Genomic DNA, 18,794 nt, shown 5'->3' on the forward strand with positions numbered 1-18,794 from the left:
CATTCTTTCTTCTAGCAAACATCTTTCAGGAGTCTTGCAGAAATAATCTCATAACTTCTGACATTCCCACTCATACCTTTCTAAGTACCATCTATAAACTTCAACCTGGGACATTTCTACCTAGATTTTTTCCAGCATCCTAAATATATCAGGTCCAAAACTGGACTTATCATTCCCCTATAATAACCACTATCTTTATTTTTCTCTAATGATTCTGTCATCTTTCCAGAAAGTGAGGCTTGAAACCCAAGTTATTTTTAACTTTTATTCCTCAACACCCAAAGTTGTCAAATTTCATACCTTGCCTCTGAGGGTTTTTTACTTTCTTTACTACAACCCTGTCCCTAGATTAAACTATCATTAACACTCATCTGTACTATAAGAAAAACATATACACTGACATCTGAATCCCCTACCACAACTTCAATCTCTTTTTTCCATATCCTGGCAAGAGTATTGCCCTGATACACTCATGAGGTATTATTTCTACATAACTTAAAAACTTAAATGTGCATCCCTAAGATAAGGCTTAAGAGTCCCTCATCATCCACAGAATGAAACCCACACTTTTCAGCAAGCTTTTCAAAGCATTTCTAAATCCCAACTCAGTCTCTCTCTTCTTTATCACCTCCTTCTAGAGCCATTACTTTCTTTTCATTTCTCTGTATCATGATGGTAGTGGTGGTTTAGTCGCTAAGTCGTATCCAACTCTTGCAACCCCATGGACTATAGCCTGCCAGGCTCCTCTGTCCATGGGATACTCCGGGCAAGAATACTGGAGTGGGTTGCCATTTCTCTATATCATACACTGAATTAGTTGACATACCCTGAGTTCTGCTACCTTCTTTGTGTCTTGACTCAAGCTATTCTCTGATGCTGAAATTCTTCTTCCGTCTCCATTTGGCAGAGGGTTCTCTTTATCTTTCACTACTTAGTTTGGATGCCACCCATTCCTGAAGACTTCTGAGACTGCCTCATCTGACTCCTGAGTCCACACAGTGCTTTCACTTATACCTCTACTGCAGCATTCATCAAGTGTCTGTCTTACAGTTAGTTATGTACCAGTCTGTTTTGCCCACCAGAGTGTTGAGTGTCCTGAGAGCATATGAATAAATGCTGCAGATGATATATCTCTACATCCCTAATACTGCTTAATAAGCCTAATTAATGAGACATAATTTTTTAATGCTAGCAATGACCTTGAAATTAATCTGTTATCCACTCATTTTAGAGTCTCAACAAGACAAAGACATGACCTTATTCAAGGTCATAAGCTAGTCATGGCAAATATGGGATGGTTACTCAGAAAATGAATTTTCCTGAGCATTTTCCACTATATGATACAATCCTGCTTAGTAAAGGACTATGGATTCAAACTTAATTTTCAAACTCTTCATGCATAGTTACCTGTCCTTCTGGATTGTTGGAAAGGGAAGGTTCAATTTCCAAAGGAGTATCTGAGCTCTGAGATTTTATACTAGGTACTTGCTGAAAGAGAATAAGCACACATCAAAAATTCAATTCTTACATGGTCTCCACAACAGCAGGAGCAAGGACCATTATGTTGCATCAAAACGTCAATTAAACTGAAGCAATTCATCAAAAGAGAAATCAGTGCAAGCCTCTGGAAGGTAACAAAACCAGCAAAATCATCAACTTCTCAACAACCTACCACATCCCCAGGCTTAGGCTTTCCTTCCATATCCTTTTCTTTGACTGTTTTATCCTCTTTCAGGTTCTTAGAAACAACTGGCTTAGACACTGGAGAATTGATTCCTCCTACTTTATTATTCTGAATCAAACTATGGCCAGTATCCCGGAACAAGCTAAATAAACACTTGGTCTGAAAAGAAACAAACAAAAAATGTAATTACTCACAGGCAAATGAAACAAACTTAAAAAAAAAACACAACTTTATTCTTTTCTTATTGAGTTTTAAAAATTTTTACAATGTTGCGTTGGTTTCTGCCATACAACAAGGCAAATTAGCCATAATTATATATATGTCCCTTCCCTCCTTAGTCTCCTTCCTTCCCCCATCCCACACCTCCAGGTCATCACAGATCAGCAGACTAGGCTCCCTGCGCTACTCAGCAACTTCTCACCAGCTATCCCGCCGACACCGGAGAGTGTGTATATGCTGATGCTACTTTCCCCATCTGTCCCACCCTCTCCCTCCCCTGTGTTCACAAGTCCATTCTCTACATCTGTGTTTCTTTTCCTTCCCTGCAAATAGGTTCATCAATATTATTTTTCTAGATTCCATATATATACATTAATATAGTATATTGTTTTTCTCTTTCTGACTTACTTCACTATGTAGAAGGGTAGAGGGACCTCTGAGCACATTAGTCTTTAACATCATTTAGTTTTCCAGATAATTTTAGTAATAGTACAATCAGAGATAAATAGAAGCAAAAAAGCTTAATTGCCTTGCCATACTTGTTGAACTGGTAAAACCATTAATAGAAAATTAGCTGTCTACCCTGGTTTTTAAACTAGTAAGAGAAATTTCAACCTCGCTTGTTATGGTTTCTCATAACTTGGTACCAGAAAGTGTTTAAACTTTGACACATAATTTCAGATTAACTTTAAGTGGTAGAATTTATTTCTGTACAAGAAATATTATCTATTTAAATACTACTGGCTTATCACCTATAATTGGAAGAATAGTGCAAATTTAAAGTAAAACTATGCATGGGAAAATTCAAACTATAGATAAATAACTAGAAAAGAATCTTCACTTTATAATTAAACAACAAGGATGAATCTAAATGTAATTTATGATAAGTGAAAGAAATAAGACTGCCCTCTCCCCAAAAAGAGCAGGGGAGTGGACAGAGGAGGGAGAGAAGGATAACAGATGAGGATAATGGATATTTTCATTATAATGATTGTGGTGATAGTTTCACATATGCAAACCTACATTAAAAGTTTTACATTGTACACTTTAAATATATGCAATTTATATGTCAGCTATACCTTAATAAACCTGCTAAAAGATAGTATGGCAATATTAAAGAAAAATTATGAATACTAAAAACTACTGACAATTCTGCCACCTCTACCACAATTGCTATATTTCATATATTCTAAGATGCAAATTTTTTCAAATGTTAACATCTCTGGAGAAGAAAACATTTCATGTAAGTGGTATTACACAATATGCAGTCATTTATGTCTCCTTTCACTTAGCATAGTTTTTGAGGTTTATCCATGTTACAGCATGTATCAGTAGTTCATTCCTTTTTAAAAACAGCTTTGTTGTTTTGTTGTCCATACAATTTACCCATTTAAAGTACAGTCAAAATTTCATGACTTTGGGGGAAAAAAACTGCTTTCCAGGTCTAAACAGCATCTTCCTATGAGAATCTGTTTTTCAGCTTGGTTGAAACAGAATGAAGCACTTACAGTTTTGGATCTTTTCTGTTTAGGCTAAGGGGATGGTACTAAAGACTGCTAGCCCATGAATATTAAAAACGGAGTTCACTGGGCAATATCTAAGTAAGCTCCAGAATGGAGCAGATGATCAATAAAGGCGAAATAAGGTTCTGTTTCAGCAGCAAGTCCAAAAGAGACAAGGAAATGAATTCTCCCAGTTTTGCTCTGGAAAAATAAAATTCAATGATTTTTGGCATATTACATTAATTGTAGTTCATTCCTTTTTATTGTTAAATAGTATTCCCTAGTATTCCTTGGAAGGAAAGTTATGACCAACCTAGATAGCATGTTAAAAAGCAGAGACATTACTTTGTCAACAAAGGTCCGTCTAGTCAAGGTTACGGTTTTTCCAGTAGTCATGTATGGATGTGAGAGTTGGACGGTGAAGAAAGCTGAGTGCCGAAGAATTGATGCTTTTGAACTGTGGTGTTGGAGAAGACTCTTGAGAGTCCCTTGGACTGCAAGGTGATCCAACCGGTCCATCCTAGAGGAGATCAGTCCTGGGTGTTCATTGGAAGGACTGATGTGAAGCTGAAACTCCAATACTTTGGCTACCTGATGCGAAGAACTAACTCATTTGAAAAGACCCTGATGCTGGGAAAGATTGAGGGCAGGAGGAGAAGGGGACGACAGGAGGAGATGGTTGGATGGCATCACTGACTCAATGGTCATGAGTTTGAGTAGGCTCTGGGAGTTGTTGATGGACAGGGAGGCCTGGCGTGCTGCAATCCACGGGGTCTCAAAGAGTTGGACATGACTGAGCTACTGAACTGAACTGAACTGATTCCCTAGTATAGATGTGCCACAATTTGCTTATTGATTCACTAGTTGTGGGTGTTTATTGCTGTGACTTCTTAGCTATTATGAATAATGCTATCAACATTCATATACATGCCTTTGTGTAAAAGCAGGTTTTCAGTTCTCTTGGTAGGTTCCTAGGAATGATTTGCTGGGTTGTATGCTAAGTTTGGAAAGATCCCTAGGAGAAGGGAATGGCTACCCACTCCAGTATTCTTGCTTAGAGAATTCCATGGACAGATCACGGGGTTGCAAAAAGTCAGAACATGACTGAGTGACTTTCACTTCACTTCACATGGTAAATTTGGGGAAGCCCAGGTGGCCCAGCAGTAAAGAATCTGCCTGCAGTGCGGGAGATATGGGTTCAATCCCCGGGTTGGGAAGATCCCCTGGAAGAGGAAATGGCAACCCACTCCAGTATTCTTGCCAGGAAAATCCCATGGACAAAGGAGACTGGTGGGCTACAGTCCATAGGGGTGCAAAGACATGACTGAGCACACACACATACACACATATGGTAAGTTTAATAAAGATTATGTTTATATTTAATGCAGATTTTCTATATTAAAATAATTTTGTTTATTAATTATTAATTATAAACATAATTAATTATTAAACATAAACTATGTTTAACAAAGTTTTTCTAAATAGTTGTTCTGCCAAGTATTAAGAGTAGAATATTGAAATTTCTAAATGTTAACTGCCAAATTGCCTATTACCTCTTTCAATTCTGTTGAGTTTGGTTTCATGCATAATAAGGTTCTGCTGTTAAGATGTACATACATTTATTATTTACACACGTATTATATATAATAATCTATAATTTATAAATCCTATCTTCCTGATTAATTGACATGCCACGCTATATTTGTAATATTACTCATCTTGAAGTCTATTTTGTCTGATATAAATTAGCCACTTAGCTCTGTTCCTATTTGCATAGTGTATCTTTTCCATCCTTTTACTTCAACTTATGTATCTTTGAGTCAAAATGTATTTGTTATAGATAACATATCATTGAATCTTGATTTTTTATTGAAATATAGTTGATTTATAGTTGTCAGTTTCAGGTATACAGAAAAGTGACTCAGTAAAAAAAAAAAAGAAAGTGACTCAGTTACATACATTTTTCAGATTATCTTACATTATAGATTACTACAAGATACTGAAAACAATTCCCTGTGTTCTGAAGTAAATCTTTGTTGTTTATTTACTTTATGTTCAGTAGTTTGTATCTGTTAATATCATACTACTAATTTAGCCCTCCCCTCACTTCCTTTCCCCTTTGGTAAACATAAGTTTATTTTCTAAATCTGAGTGTGTTTATGTTTTGTATATAGATTCATTTGTATTATTTTTTAGATTCCACACATAAGTGATATCATATATTTGATTTCTCAAATCCCGACTTTTTAAAAAAATCCAATCTCATAATCTCTTTCCTTTCACTGGTGTGTTTAGACTACTCACATGTGTTATTATTAAAATATTTACATTTATATTTGACATTTTGCTATTTGTGTTCTGTATATCTTGTCTTTTTTGCTCCTCTGTTCCTCCTTTAAGTGCCTTCTTTTAATATTAAATATATATATATATACTTTTATGCATGAGTATGGTGAGTGAGTGAGTGCTAAGTTGCTTCAGTCATGTCCAACTCTCTGTGACCCTACTGACTGTAGCCCACTAGGCTCCTCTGTCCATGGGATTCTCCAGGCAGGAACACTGGAGTGGGTTGCCATGCCTCCTCCAGGGGACCTTCCCATGTGTACGGTACCGACACACATACTTTTTTTAGAGGTTGCTTTAGAGATCACAATATGCATCTGAACTAATCACAATCTATTGCACATTGAGCCTAACTTAATTCTTGTAAAAATGGAAACTTTATTGTACTACAGCTCCATTTTATTCTCCATCCTTTATGCTATTTTTATCCTATATAAATTATATCTATGTAATGCTTTCAAAATGTGGTGCTAGAGAAGACGTTTGAAAGTCCCATGGACAGTAAGGAGATCAAACCAGTCAATCCTAAAGGAAATCAACCCTGAATATTCATTGGAAGGACTGATGCTAAAGCTGAAGCTCCAATGCATTGGCCACCTGATGTGAAGAGCTGACTCATTGGAAAAGACCCTGATAATGGGAAAGATTGAAGACAGAAAGAGAAGGGGATGACAGACGGTGAGATGGTTGGATGGCATCACTGACTCAATGGACATGAGTTTGAGCAAACTCCAGGAGAGAGTAAGGACAGGGAAGCCAGGTGTACTACAGTCCACGCGGTCGTAAAGGGTCAGACACAACTGAGTGACTTTCACTTTCAGGATAAAAGGGAGGAGGAGGTGGTTTAGGAGCAGATGTTGGCAAGAATGCCTCAAACTCCACAGTTTTTCATGCATTAATACTTTTTAGTTTGTTGATGTCTTTGGTTAATTTCCAGAGTGCTGAAATGGCATTTTGTCAATGTATTGAGATTTATAGTTGCTTCTAGGGGGAGAAAATTTAACTACCTTGTCACTCAGACATAGCCAGAAGTGATTCCTCTCAAGTGTTTTTCATATATTTAAAAAATTATGATTATGTATTTATAAAAAGTTGTGATCATAGTGGATGTAGTTTTACATCCTTTTTCATTTAACAGGCTATCACATGTATCTGTTCATGTTTTTTAAGTTTTTCCCAAGAATAATTTGAATAATCTTCTTCACATGCATATAATAAAAGTAATAAATAAAAATGTCTGTGTGTCAACTATATCTCTAGTGCTTTACGTATTTTATCTCTTTTAATATGTAAAACAATTATAGGAAACAAATACTGTCTCCATTTTACTAATGCATAAAGTTGAGAGAAATTTAGTCACTTGCCAAAAGTCAGTAAATGGTAGCTAGTCTGGAAGTTCCAGAATTCAATCTAGAAACTGCCTGACATCAAAGCCTATAACCTCTTGATTATGATACATTATTTCCCTCAGATTCACCAAAAACACCTTGAAATGACAGAGTAGTTTATATTTTAGGAATAATAGTCATCATTCTGATACATATTCAAACATTTCCCCTGATTTTTTAGGTACATTGTAATTTGGTTTGTGATGGTTTCTTCTATGTATAGAAGATTTTTATTTTTTGGCAATCTAAATCTTTTATACCTTTCATTCTTCTCAAGCACAGGAAGTCTTCCCTTAATTCATATATTTAATTAATAGCCACTTCAATTTCTATAGACTTCACTTTTAACTCACTTTAGTAAACTTTGGTAAACTCATTTGGAATTTATCATGATCTATGCTATATGCAAAATTTTTGCTTTCTTTTTTGCATTTAAGTATCTACAAAGCATGTTTATCTTTTTAAAAAATTCTATTTCCTAAGTATATATACTTCATTAATTTTTTTTCTTTTGCACTGGGCTTTATCTAGTTGCGGAGCGTGGGGGCTGCTCTCTAGTTGAGGTGCCAAGCTTTGCATTATGGTGGCTTCTCTTGTTGCGGAGCGCAGGCTCTAGGCACGTAGGCTTCAGTAGCTGTGATGCACAGACTTAGTTTCCCTGCAGCGTATGAGACCTTCCCGAACCAAGGAGTGAACCTGTGTCTCCTGTGTTGCAAGGTGGATTCTTTAACCACTGGACTACCAGGGAAGCCATAATGCTTATCTTTTTTTTTCTTTTTTTTTTTTTGCTTATATTTTTAATGGGTGCAAGTTCTACCATTTTTATTTACAATAATCTATTAATCCATCCTCTATTATTATTAGACAATCTTAAGTTTAGTTTTGCTATTATTGATCCCCAAAAGTTTTCATGAATACAAGGGTTTTGATCCTATTATTTATTTCAGACAAATCCCTATAAACCTGACTTCTGATTCAAAGGATACTTATACAGAGTTTATTACTCATTTGGTTTTCAAATAGAGATGATGGGTCTTTCATGACTATTATTGAGTAATAGCTGTCCTAATAATAATGAAATAGTAACATGTTTTTATTATTGATTTTTTTTTTAGTAAGTAAATTATAAATATTTATTTTGTTGTAACTATGAAACAGTGAATGTGGTCAAATCATAGCAAAGAAAGTGTATAACTTAAAATAGTTTTGTTGGAGTCATGGAATTTTGGTTATATTTGTTTTTGCTTTTAAAATTTTCTTGAAAATTATTTATTGGGTTTCTGTAAAATTCACTTTTCACCGTTTTTGAAAAAACTTCTCCCAATCACGGAAAACTATTTTTTCCCCCCACGGAAAACTTTAAAAAAAAAAAAAAAGGAGAAAAAATATTTTCTCATGTTCCCAGCACATAGGAACTATTATTTTTGACTTTTCAGTGTACAGATGACTCATTTTTCTGTGTACAAGATTTGGTATGTATGTCTTCAATGCATATATAAAATCTATGAGCATCATCATTATAAATGTCTTTCTTAAGTATCTTGAGTCAGGGATCAGTCCAGATTCATTGGAGTCGAAGCTCACATGACTGAGAAGTGCCTCTTTGCGAGGAAAAATTAAAAATTGCCAAGATAAAATTAGGTGTTACCCCATGCACTATAGCCTGCCAGACTCCTCCCTTCATGGGATTTCTCAGGCAAGAATACTGCAGAAGGTTGCCATTTCCTTCTCCAATTATGGATTTTTATAAAGCTGCACTTTCTCCTAAGAAGCAACATGATAAAACTGATTTTTCTCTTAAATAAATAAATAATTTGTATTTTAACATCTGAAAATAGAAAGAACCATATTTTGGCTCATTAATCAGTACATGGATTTAAATTTTTGCATACTGAACACAAGAGACTTCTTGCATTATTCTAAAGATTTTGTATCCAACTTTATTGAGGTAAAATTGAAATATAGGCTTACTTTAGAGATACTGCAGGTTGGTTCCAGACTACATCAATAAAGCAAATAATTGCAGTAAAGCAAGACATGGATTTTTTGGTTTCCCAATGCAAATAAAAGTTATGTTTACACTATACTGTAATCTATTAAGTGTACAATAGCAATGTCTCAAAAACCAACGTACAGGTCTTAATTTAAAAATACTTCTTCACTAAAAAAAAAAAGGCCAAAATGATTAGATTAGTAACAACACAGATCACTATAACAAATAAAACAATAATGTTTGAAATACTGTGAGAATTAACAAAACATGACACAGACACAAAGTGAGCAAGTGCGGCTGGAAAATATCACCCATCGACTTGCTCATCTCAGGGTTACTACAAACCTTCAATTTGTAAAAAGAAAATACAACATCTGTGAAGAATAATAAAACAAAGTACAATAAAATAAGGTATGCCTATATAAGAGGCTTCCCCAATGGCTCAGTGGGTAAAGAATCTGCCTGCCAATGCAAGAGACACAGGAGACGTGGTTCAATTCCTGGGTTTGGAAGATCCTCTGGAGGAGGACAAGGCAATCCATTCCAGTATTCTTGCCTGGAGAAGCCCATGGACTGAGAAGCCTGGTGGGCTACAGTCCAAAGGGTCCCAAAGAATCAGATCTGACTGACCACACACGCACACATGCCTATATCAGTTCAGTTCAGTCGCTCAGTCGTGTCCAACTCTTTGAGACCTCATGAACTGCAGCATGCCAGGCCTCCCTGTCCATCACCAACTACCGGAGCCTACCCAAACTCATGCCCATTGAGTCGGTGATGCCATCCAACCATCTCATCCTCTGTTGTCCCCTTCTCCTCTTGCCCTCAATCTTTCCCAGCATCAGGGTCTTTTCAGAAGAGTCAGCTCTTTGCATCAGGTGGTCAAAGTATTGGAGTTTCAGCTTCAACATCAGTCCTTCCAATAAACATCCAGGACTGATCTCCTTTAGGATGGACTGGTTGGATCTCCTTGCAGTCCAAGGGACTCTCAAGAGTCTTCTCTGACACCACAGTTGAGAAGCATCAATTCTTCGGCACTCAGCTTTCTTTATAGTCCAACTCTCACATCCATACATGACCACTGGAAAAACCATAGCCTTGACTAGACGGACCTTTGTTGGCAAAGTAATGTCTCTGCTTTTTAATATAAATTACATATTTAAAGTATTCAATTTCATCAGTCAGAATAACCAATATTCCCATCATCTCTAAATTTTTTCTCATATTTCTTTTGTAATCCATTCTTCCCTCTATCCCTCTTCCCAAGCAACCACTGATTTGCCTTCTACTTTCTGATAACTGTATTTCATTGGCATCATACAGTATGTACCCTCTTTTGTCTGGTTTCTTTCATTTATCATAATACATTTGAGATTCATCCATATTGCATATTTAATAGCTCATTCCTTTTTATTGCCAAATAGTATTCCATTGTATGGTTATACCACATAATTTGTTTTTCTGAACACCTGTAGATAGAAATTTGGGTTGTTTCCAGTTTTGGGCTTTTTGTTATCCTAAAGTTTTTAAGATTCGAGGGCAAAAGACTTCAAGGCTCTATATTTAACATCCCAGTGTATCAACTGTTTCCAAATATCAACTGCAAAGATGTGTGTGCTAAAGATATAAGTAAACACATATATAAGAATAAATTAGGATGATAACTTCTATACTAATTTTTCTTACCTTTTCATAGACTGTACTATCTAGGTAAGGGTAAACATGAAAAGCTCCCCGAATCTTCTTTACACCTGGATACAGCAATGGCACCATATTAACATAAGCCACACCATGAAATGAAAACTGACCTTCATCATCAGTCTAAAGAAATAAAAACAGATAGCTGTTAGTGTTACAGAGTAATGTAGCATAAGGTCTGGAGCTCTGACTGAGCAGTGCAAAGACCTGACTTTAGGAACTAGCTATGCTACTTGATTTGAGCCAGTTATATAGACATTTTGGGTCTCTGCTTATTTATGTATAAGTGCGTTTAATAATACCATGATCACTGAGATAATATATATTAACAGTATTAATAGTAAAGATAGTAGTTTGATCAGCAAATACTCTAATAATGTATATTCAACCAAAGAGTCAATTTCACCATGTTGATTCTTAGGAAAAAATGAAACTTTGCAAAAAAAAAACCAATAATAACAATAACAAAAGCTTAAAAGAAATCAGATGTGGCCTTAGCTTTAGTTCACAGGTTCATATAAATGAAAAGAGCCTTATAAATCATCTGGACCAGTGATGACAAACAGGATTTCACTTATCCTTAAATTCTAATATTACTGGAGGTGTTTTAGAATACTGTGTTGACAAAGATTCTACATCCTTATCTGGATTTAAAAGGATGGGTTAAAAAGGAAAGAATAAAAAAAAAAAAAAAGGAAAGAATACTTTGATTCATCAGTAATATCTGCCATGAATGAAGGAGGATGAATGACAGTCTGCCATCATGTATTTGTCAACCCTAATCTCATCTAAATTCTCATTACAAAGATGAAGAACATGTCAGTAAATATATATTAACATAATTTTTAATGGTTGTATGGTTTGCCATAGAAAACATTTACAAGGAAAAAATCAATTAAATGAAGGAAAACACATTTAATTTCTACAAGGTTAAAAGTAATCTCTTTGATTTTGCTGATTATAACAATATCAAAGGACTTCCCTAGTGGTACAGTGGATAAAAATCCACCTGCCAATGCAGGGGACATGGATTTGATCCCTGGTCCAGGAAGATTCCACATGCCATGGAGCAATTAAGCCCATGAGCCACAACTATTGAGCTCCTGTGCTGCAACTACTGAACCCCACGCACCTAGAGCCTGTGCTTCACAATGAGAAGCCCACAACTACAGAGTAACCCCCACGCACCACAACTAGAGAAAGCCCATGCTCAGCAATGAATATGCAGCACAACCAAAAAAAAAAAAAGAAAACAAGACAAAAACAATAATCAGAAATTAGACTTAAAGTCCTGTCTTCATATGATAACATTATGTTGTTTTAGAAATCATATCCCTGATGAATATAAATTTCAAAATCCTCAACAAAATATCAGGAAACTGAATTCAACAATACATTAAAAGGATTGTACACTATGACAAACTGGGATTTAATACAGGGATGGGTTCAGTTCAGTTCAGTTGCTCAGTCATGTCCGACTTTTTGCGACCCCATGGACTGCAGCATGCCAGGCTTCCCTGTCTATCACCAACTCCTGGAGCTTAATATCCACAAATCAATCAATGCAATATACCACATTAACAAACTGAAGAATAAAAATCATATGACCTTCTTGACAGATGCAGAAAAAGCATTTGATAAAATCCAACATCCATTTATGATTAAAAACCCTCAACAAAGTGGGCATAAAGGAAATGCATCTCAACATCATATAGGTCATATATGACAAATTCAAAGCCAACATCATCCTCAAAGGTAAGAAGCTGAAAGTATTTCCTCTGAGATCAAGAACAAGACAAGGATGCTCACTCTTACCACCTTTATTCAACATAGTATTAGAAGTCCTAGACACAGCACTCAGAAAAAAAAAAAAAAAGGAATCCAAATTGGAAAGGAAGAAGTAATAAAGCTACCACTGTTTGCAGACATGGTATTATATATAGAAAATCCTAAAGATGCCACCCCAAAACTACTAGAACTAATAAATGAATTCAATAAATTTGCAGGATATAAAATCAATATCAGAAATCCACTGCATTTCTACATACTAACAATGAATTATCAGGAAGAAGAATTAAGAAAACACTCCCATTTAAAAATGCATCAAAAAGAATAAAATATCTAGGAATAAATATAAGTAAGGTGGCAAAAGACTTGCACTTTGAAAAGTACAAGATACTAAGGAAAGAAACTGAAGATGACATAAACAAATGTAAAGATATATGATGCTTATGGATTGAAAGAATTAACATTGTTAAAATACTACTACTCCAGACACTAAAGATTCAGTGCAATTCCTATTAAAATACCAAGGGCATTTTGCACAGAACTGAAACCAATAATTCTAAAATTTGCCACAAAAAGAGGCTATAAAGGCTCTAAAAGGAGCCACAAAAGTCTGAATAACCAAAAACAATCTCAAGAAAGAAGAATAAAGCTGAAGATATCATGCTCCCTGATTCCAACTATACTACAAAGCTAGGGTAATAAAGATAGTATGGTGCTGGCATAAAAACACACACACAGATCAATGGAACAGAACAGAGGGTAAAGAAATAACACTCGTATGGTCAATTAATTTAACATAGGAGAGAAGACTACACAATGAAAAATATAGCCTCCTCAATAAATGCTGATGGGGAAACTGGTCATGCAAAAGAATCAGCTGGCCTATGTTCTCAAAATGTATACAAGACTAAACTCAAAATGGATAAAAGACATAAATATAACACCTGAAACCATAAAACTTCTAGAGGGAAACAAAGGCAATACATTCTTTGACAGCAATATTTATTGGATATGACTCCTCAGGCAAGGGAAACAAAAGTAAAAGTAAATTGGACTATATCAATCTAAAAAGTTTTTGCACAGGAAAAGAATCTATGAGCAAAACGAAAAGGCCACTTACTAAATGGGAGAAAATATTTGCAAACTATATATTCAAAAAGTGGTTAATATCCAAAACGTACAAAGAACTCACACAACACAACATCAAAAAAAAAAAAAAAACTGGATTTAAAAATGGGCAGAAGACTTTCATAGGCATTTTTCCAGAGAAGGCATACAGATGACCAACAGATACATGAAAAGATGTTCAATATCAATAACCATCAGGGAAATGTAAATCAAAACCACAATGAAATATCATCTCACACCTGTAAGAAAGCATGCATGTGTGCTCAGTTGCGTCCAACATTTTACAACCCCATGGACTGCAGCTCACCAGGGTCCTCTGTCCACGGGATTTTCCAGGCAAGGAAACTAGAGTGGGTTGCCATTTCCTCCTCCAGAGGATCTTCCCGACCCAGGGATCAGACCTGTGTCTTCTGTCTTGGAAGGCAGATTCTTTACCAGTGAGCCATGTGGGAAGTCCCCTGTCAGAATAGCTGCCATCAAAAGACGATAAGCACTGGCAAGGATGCGGAGAAAAGGAAAGTCTTTTCTCAGTACAACAGTACAACAATGTACTGTCAATGGGATTATAAACTGGTGAGCCGTTATGGAAAACGCTAGGCAGGTTCCACAGAAAATTAAAAATATACCTGCCATCTGATCTAGCATTTTCACTTTGGTGTATTTACCTGAAGAAAACAATATTATTAACTGGAAAAGAAATATGTACTTCAATATTCATCACGGGATTACATAAAATAGATATGGAAGCGACCTAAGTGTCTATCAATAGATAAAGAAAGGGCTTCCCTGGTGGCTCAGTAGTAAAGAATCCATCTGACAAAGCAAGAGACAAGGGTTCCATCCCTGGTACAGGAAGATTCCACTTGCCACGGGGCAACTAAGCCCAAGTGCCAAAACTACTGAGCCTGTGCTCCAGAGCCTGGGAGGCACAACTACTGTGCCCACGTGCTACAAGCTACTGAAGCCCACACACTCTAGAGCCCACGCTCTGCAACAAGCCGCTGCAACAAGCACTGAGAAGCTTGTGCACGTCAACGAGAGCAGAGCATCCACACAGCGCAGATAGGGAAAAGCCCATGCAGCAACAAAGACCCAGCAAAGCCAAAACCAAACAAATAACTTTATTTAAAAAGATAAAGAAGATGTGGCATATATATATTTACACACACATACACATACAATGGAATATTACTCAGCCATAAAAAAAGAAATCTTGCCATTTGTGACAACATGGATGGATCTAGAAAAATTATGCTAAGTGAAATAAGTCAGACACAGAAAGACAAATACCACATCATCTCACTTATATGTGGAATCAAAAAGAAAGAATAAAACAAAACAAAAACAGAGAAAAACAGGTAGTTGCCCGACGGAGCGGTGATTGAGAGGGTGAGAGATTAAGGAGATTAAGAGGCCCACACAACCAGTTATATAATATAAGTCACAGAGATATACTGAAATAATATACAACATAAGCAATGTGGTCAATATTACTGTAATAACTTTACATGGGGACAGATGGCTACTGGACTTCTCATGGTGAACACTTCATAATGTATGTAAGTGTCAAATCATTATGAAGTACACCTGAAAAACTAACAATATTGTGCAACAACTATATTTCAGTTTTTTTAAAAAAAAGGTCTTTTGCAGAAGACATTTATTGACCTACTTCCTGTGGTTTTCTTCTTCAGTAGGATAGGAAGCAACTGTTGGCATAGTCAGTGGGGTAAATTGGAAATAGAGTCATTCAGACAAATGCATTTATTTTTATCATAAACAAACAAAAAACAGTAGAGAACTTGTTCCAGGCTCATCAAAGCTATACCTTTTCAGAATAGTAGCACTTCTATGAAAATTAGCAGGCTAAAACATTTTAAGTAGGTCAGTCTAAAATAAATTTGGAAAGATGTATTAGGTTGAACCATACAGCCAATATTTAGCTACTTTTGATGTATTCAAAGGCTATTTCATAGTTTTACTTGTGGTAAAACTATAACAAAGGGCTAAAGGGAAACTGGATATCTGAGAATAAAGCCTAAATAATTTTTAGTAGACAACAGGGGACTAGGGTTACCAGTCATTCTGATTTGCCAGGAACAAGGGAGTTTCCTGATACATGAGACTTGCAGCACTAAAACTGGGAAATTCTTAATATTAGGCAAATTAGGATAAGCTGGCTACTCTAGGGAGCAGCCACACAGTTCACATTTTCCTTTGGTATCAGAATTAGAAGCAGAGTAACAGGATGGGTCTGACCCAGCATTTCCTCTACAAATATTTTTAAGTGAACAAATTTACCTTTTCAAATTTAGCAGATTTCCCTTTGGGCACAGCAACCAGAGGAACCCTTGTGATCTCTACAGGCCAAAATCGGCAATCAGCAATTCGCTTCTGAAAACTGCAAATCAAGAATCAGCCCATTAGCATTATATGCAAAAATGGGGTTAGTATAATTAAGGTTAAAATAAAGTATTCCTCTCTTTAAAAGTAGTAGAATACTTATATGCAAAAATTCTTATTCGGTATGTGAACTTTTAAAACCTTCTCATAGTTATAAAATTCCAAAAATAATTATACTATATTGCTAGGAGAAGCAAATTGTAGTTTTTGAGAGCAGTTTGACAATATGGATCAAAAGTCTTTAAAATGTTCATAGTCCTTGACCCAGAAATTCTACTTATAGTGATTAATTCTAAAGAAATAATCAAACAAGTACGCACAAAGTACAAAATACATTTATTTCTACCGTGAAAGTAATCACAGCAGGACTTCCAGTGTCACCTTGGACACATAAAGAGCCTGAAAGCTGTCATTCTTGTCCTCACAACAAGAAAAAAGCTGTTCAAATAAAAAAATCAATGACTTCTCTTAGATCCACCTAAGAATTAAGTTCACAAGGCAAGTCACCACCTTGAAATATAGAGAAACAAGCAAGTACAGAGAAGCATAGCTAAGATCAGCTTACAGGCATCAGAAGCCACTAGAGCCAGTTTAACTGGTAGAAACACTTTAAAGATAATTGTGAAAAACCGCTGGAGACCGAGAATGAACTAAACCAGAGAGTTAAAAACTCCTGGGTGCCCACTCTTAGGGAGTCTCCACACTTTCTTGGGGTTTAAATCAAGGAGCTCCATCAGATTCTTATGGTGAAAACAGGAGGAAAATAGTCTTAGGGAGAAAGAAGGGAAAAGTAACTGTATTAAAATATGTCCAGAGTGTTCTCTGTAATAAAGGCCTGCTCTGTAAGGGAAACTACTTCATCAGAGTTTTATGTGACTCAGGGAAAGGGCAATTAGACAACTCTAGCCCTATTTAGCCTTCCTCTCTCACATGAGAAGAGGAAGAAAAAAAGACACACTTATGAAGTCACAACCGAGGGACTCAAACTCATTAAAATACTGAGATTTAATCACAGGATTATAGAAAGTTTCCTTTCTCCAACACTTCACCACCATTCAACAGGATCCAGTATGAGAATCTGCAAAACACAAACCCTATTTGGGAAAAAGCTCTGAGCAAACCCAGAGACAACAGGGAAGGAGTGAAAAAGGACACTGAGGCCTCCAGCACTCACAGATACAGGAAGCATTAAATATGGCCTGCCTCCTAACCAGGTCAGCATAACACCTCACACTGAAAAACCCAATTACCACATTTCTTACTGCCCAAAACATAATGTCCAGCCTTCAAAAAAAAAAAAAAAAACTACAAGAAATGCCAAAAGGCAAGAAAAATACCATCTGAAGAGGCAAATCTATCATATGAATTAGACTCAGATATGACACAGATTTTGAAATTATCAGGGAGATAATTTAAAATAACTGATTAATATGATAAGGACTCTAATGGAATAAGTAGAAAACATGAAAGAACAGATGGGTAATATAAGTAGAGACATGGAAATTCTAAGAAAGAATCAAAAGGAAATGCTAGAAATCAAAAACACTAACAAAAAAGAAAAATTAATTTGATGGGCTTATCAACAGACTGGACATAATTGGGGAAAAAATTTGTGATCTTGAAGCTACTGAGCCAATAAAAATTTTCCAAAATGAAACAGAAAGGAGAAAAAAAATTTTAATCACAAAAGAATATCTAAGAACTGTGGGACAATTACAAAAGGTAACAGGAATACCAGAAGGGGAAAAACGTGAGAAAGGAGCAGAAGAAATATTTGAAGTCACGATGGCTACCAAATTAATGACAGATACCACAGATCTAGAAAGTTGAGAGCACCAAGCATAATAAATAAACATATATATATATATATAAAACTACACCTAGGTATATCATATTCAAATTGTACAAAGCCAAAGAGAAAGAAAATCTTGAAGTCAGAGGAAAAAAAAAACAAAACTTAACCTATAGAGGAATAAGGATAAAAATTATCTTGGATTTCCTTTCAGAAATCATGAAAGCAAGAAGAGAAAGATATGTAATACTTACAGTTCTGAAAGAAACAAACTACCAACTTAGAATTCTATATCTACTGGAATTATCCTTCAAAGATGAAGGAAAGATAGACTTTTAGTCAAACAAAAATGGAAACAAGTTGTGGACAGTAAACCTGTCATGCAAGAAATGCTAAAAGCCTTCACAGAAAAAGATATGATATGGGTCAGAAATGTGGATCCACATAAAGACAGGAAGAGAATCAGAATGAAACAGATTTAGGTAAAATAAATTTAAATTCTTTCTTACTTTTAATTAGTCAAATAGATAACTGTTCAAAGTAATAATAGCAACAATATATCCTTAATGAAGTATCAGCAAATCAAATCTAACAATGCACATTTATATTATATACTACGATCAAGTTGGGTATATAGGGACTCTGAAATACATGATCAATTTTTCCATAATTCTAAAACTTCTAAAAATAGCCTACTAATTAAAATATATATATATATTTTTTCATTCAGATAATACATATATTGATAATCCTTTATTTCTCACTTCTCCCTAATCACTAGGTCACTGTGACCAGAGACTGACAGTTAACTACACAAAACTGTGTCATGTTCTGCTTTAGTAAATAAATCCTGATC

The 18,794-nt window shown here is 35.5% G+C and overlaps 1 protein-coding gene across 6 annotated transcripts in view; it reads right to left on the reverse strand.

The window, feature by feature from the left end:
- The window catches only part of CFAP70 (cilia and flagella associated protein 70), an 86,466-nt gene that overhangs the window by 48,424 nt on the left and 19,248 nt on the right, over window positions 1-18,794 (reverse strand). For all 6 annotated transcript variants that reach the window (XM_043926730.1, XM_043926727.1, XM_043926729.1 and 3 more), the window contains 4 exons: window positions 16,045-16,144; window positions 10,816-10,950; window positions 1,673-1,843; window positions 1,408-1,488 (listed from right to left, as the gene is read on the reverse strand). In XM_043926730.1, coding sequence (XP_043782665.1) covers window positions 1,408-1,488; window positions 1,673-1,843; window positions 10,816-10,950; window positions 16,045-16,144 — 487 coding nt within the window. The remainder of the gene's footprint in view (window positions 1-1,407; window positions 1,489-1,672; window positions 1,844-10,815; window positions 10,951-16,044; window positions 16,145-18,794) is intronic.

The sequence above is a fragment of the Cervus elaphus genome, chromosome 15 (assembly GCF_910594005.1).
Source record: "Cervus elaphus chromosome 15, mCerEla1.1, whole genome shotgun sequence".
In the NCBI taxonomy this organism is placed as follows: Eukaryota; Metazoa; Chordata; class Mammalia; order Artiodactyla; family Cervidae; genus Cervus; species Cervus elaphus.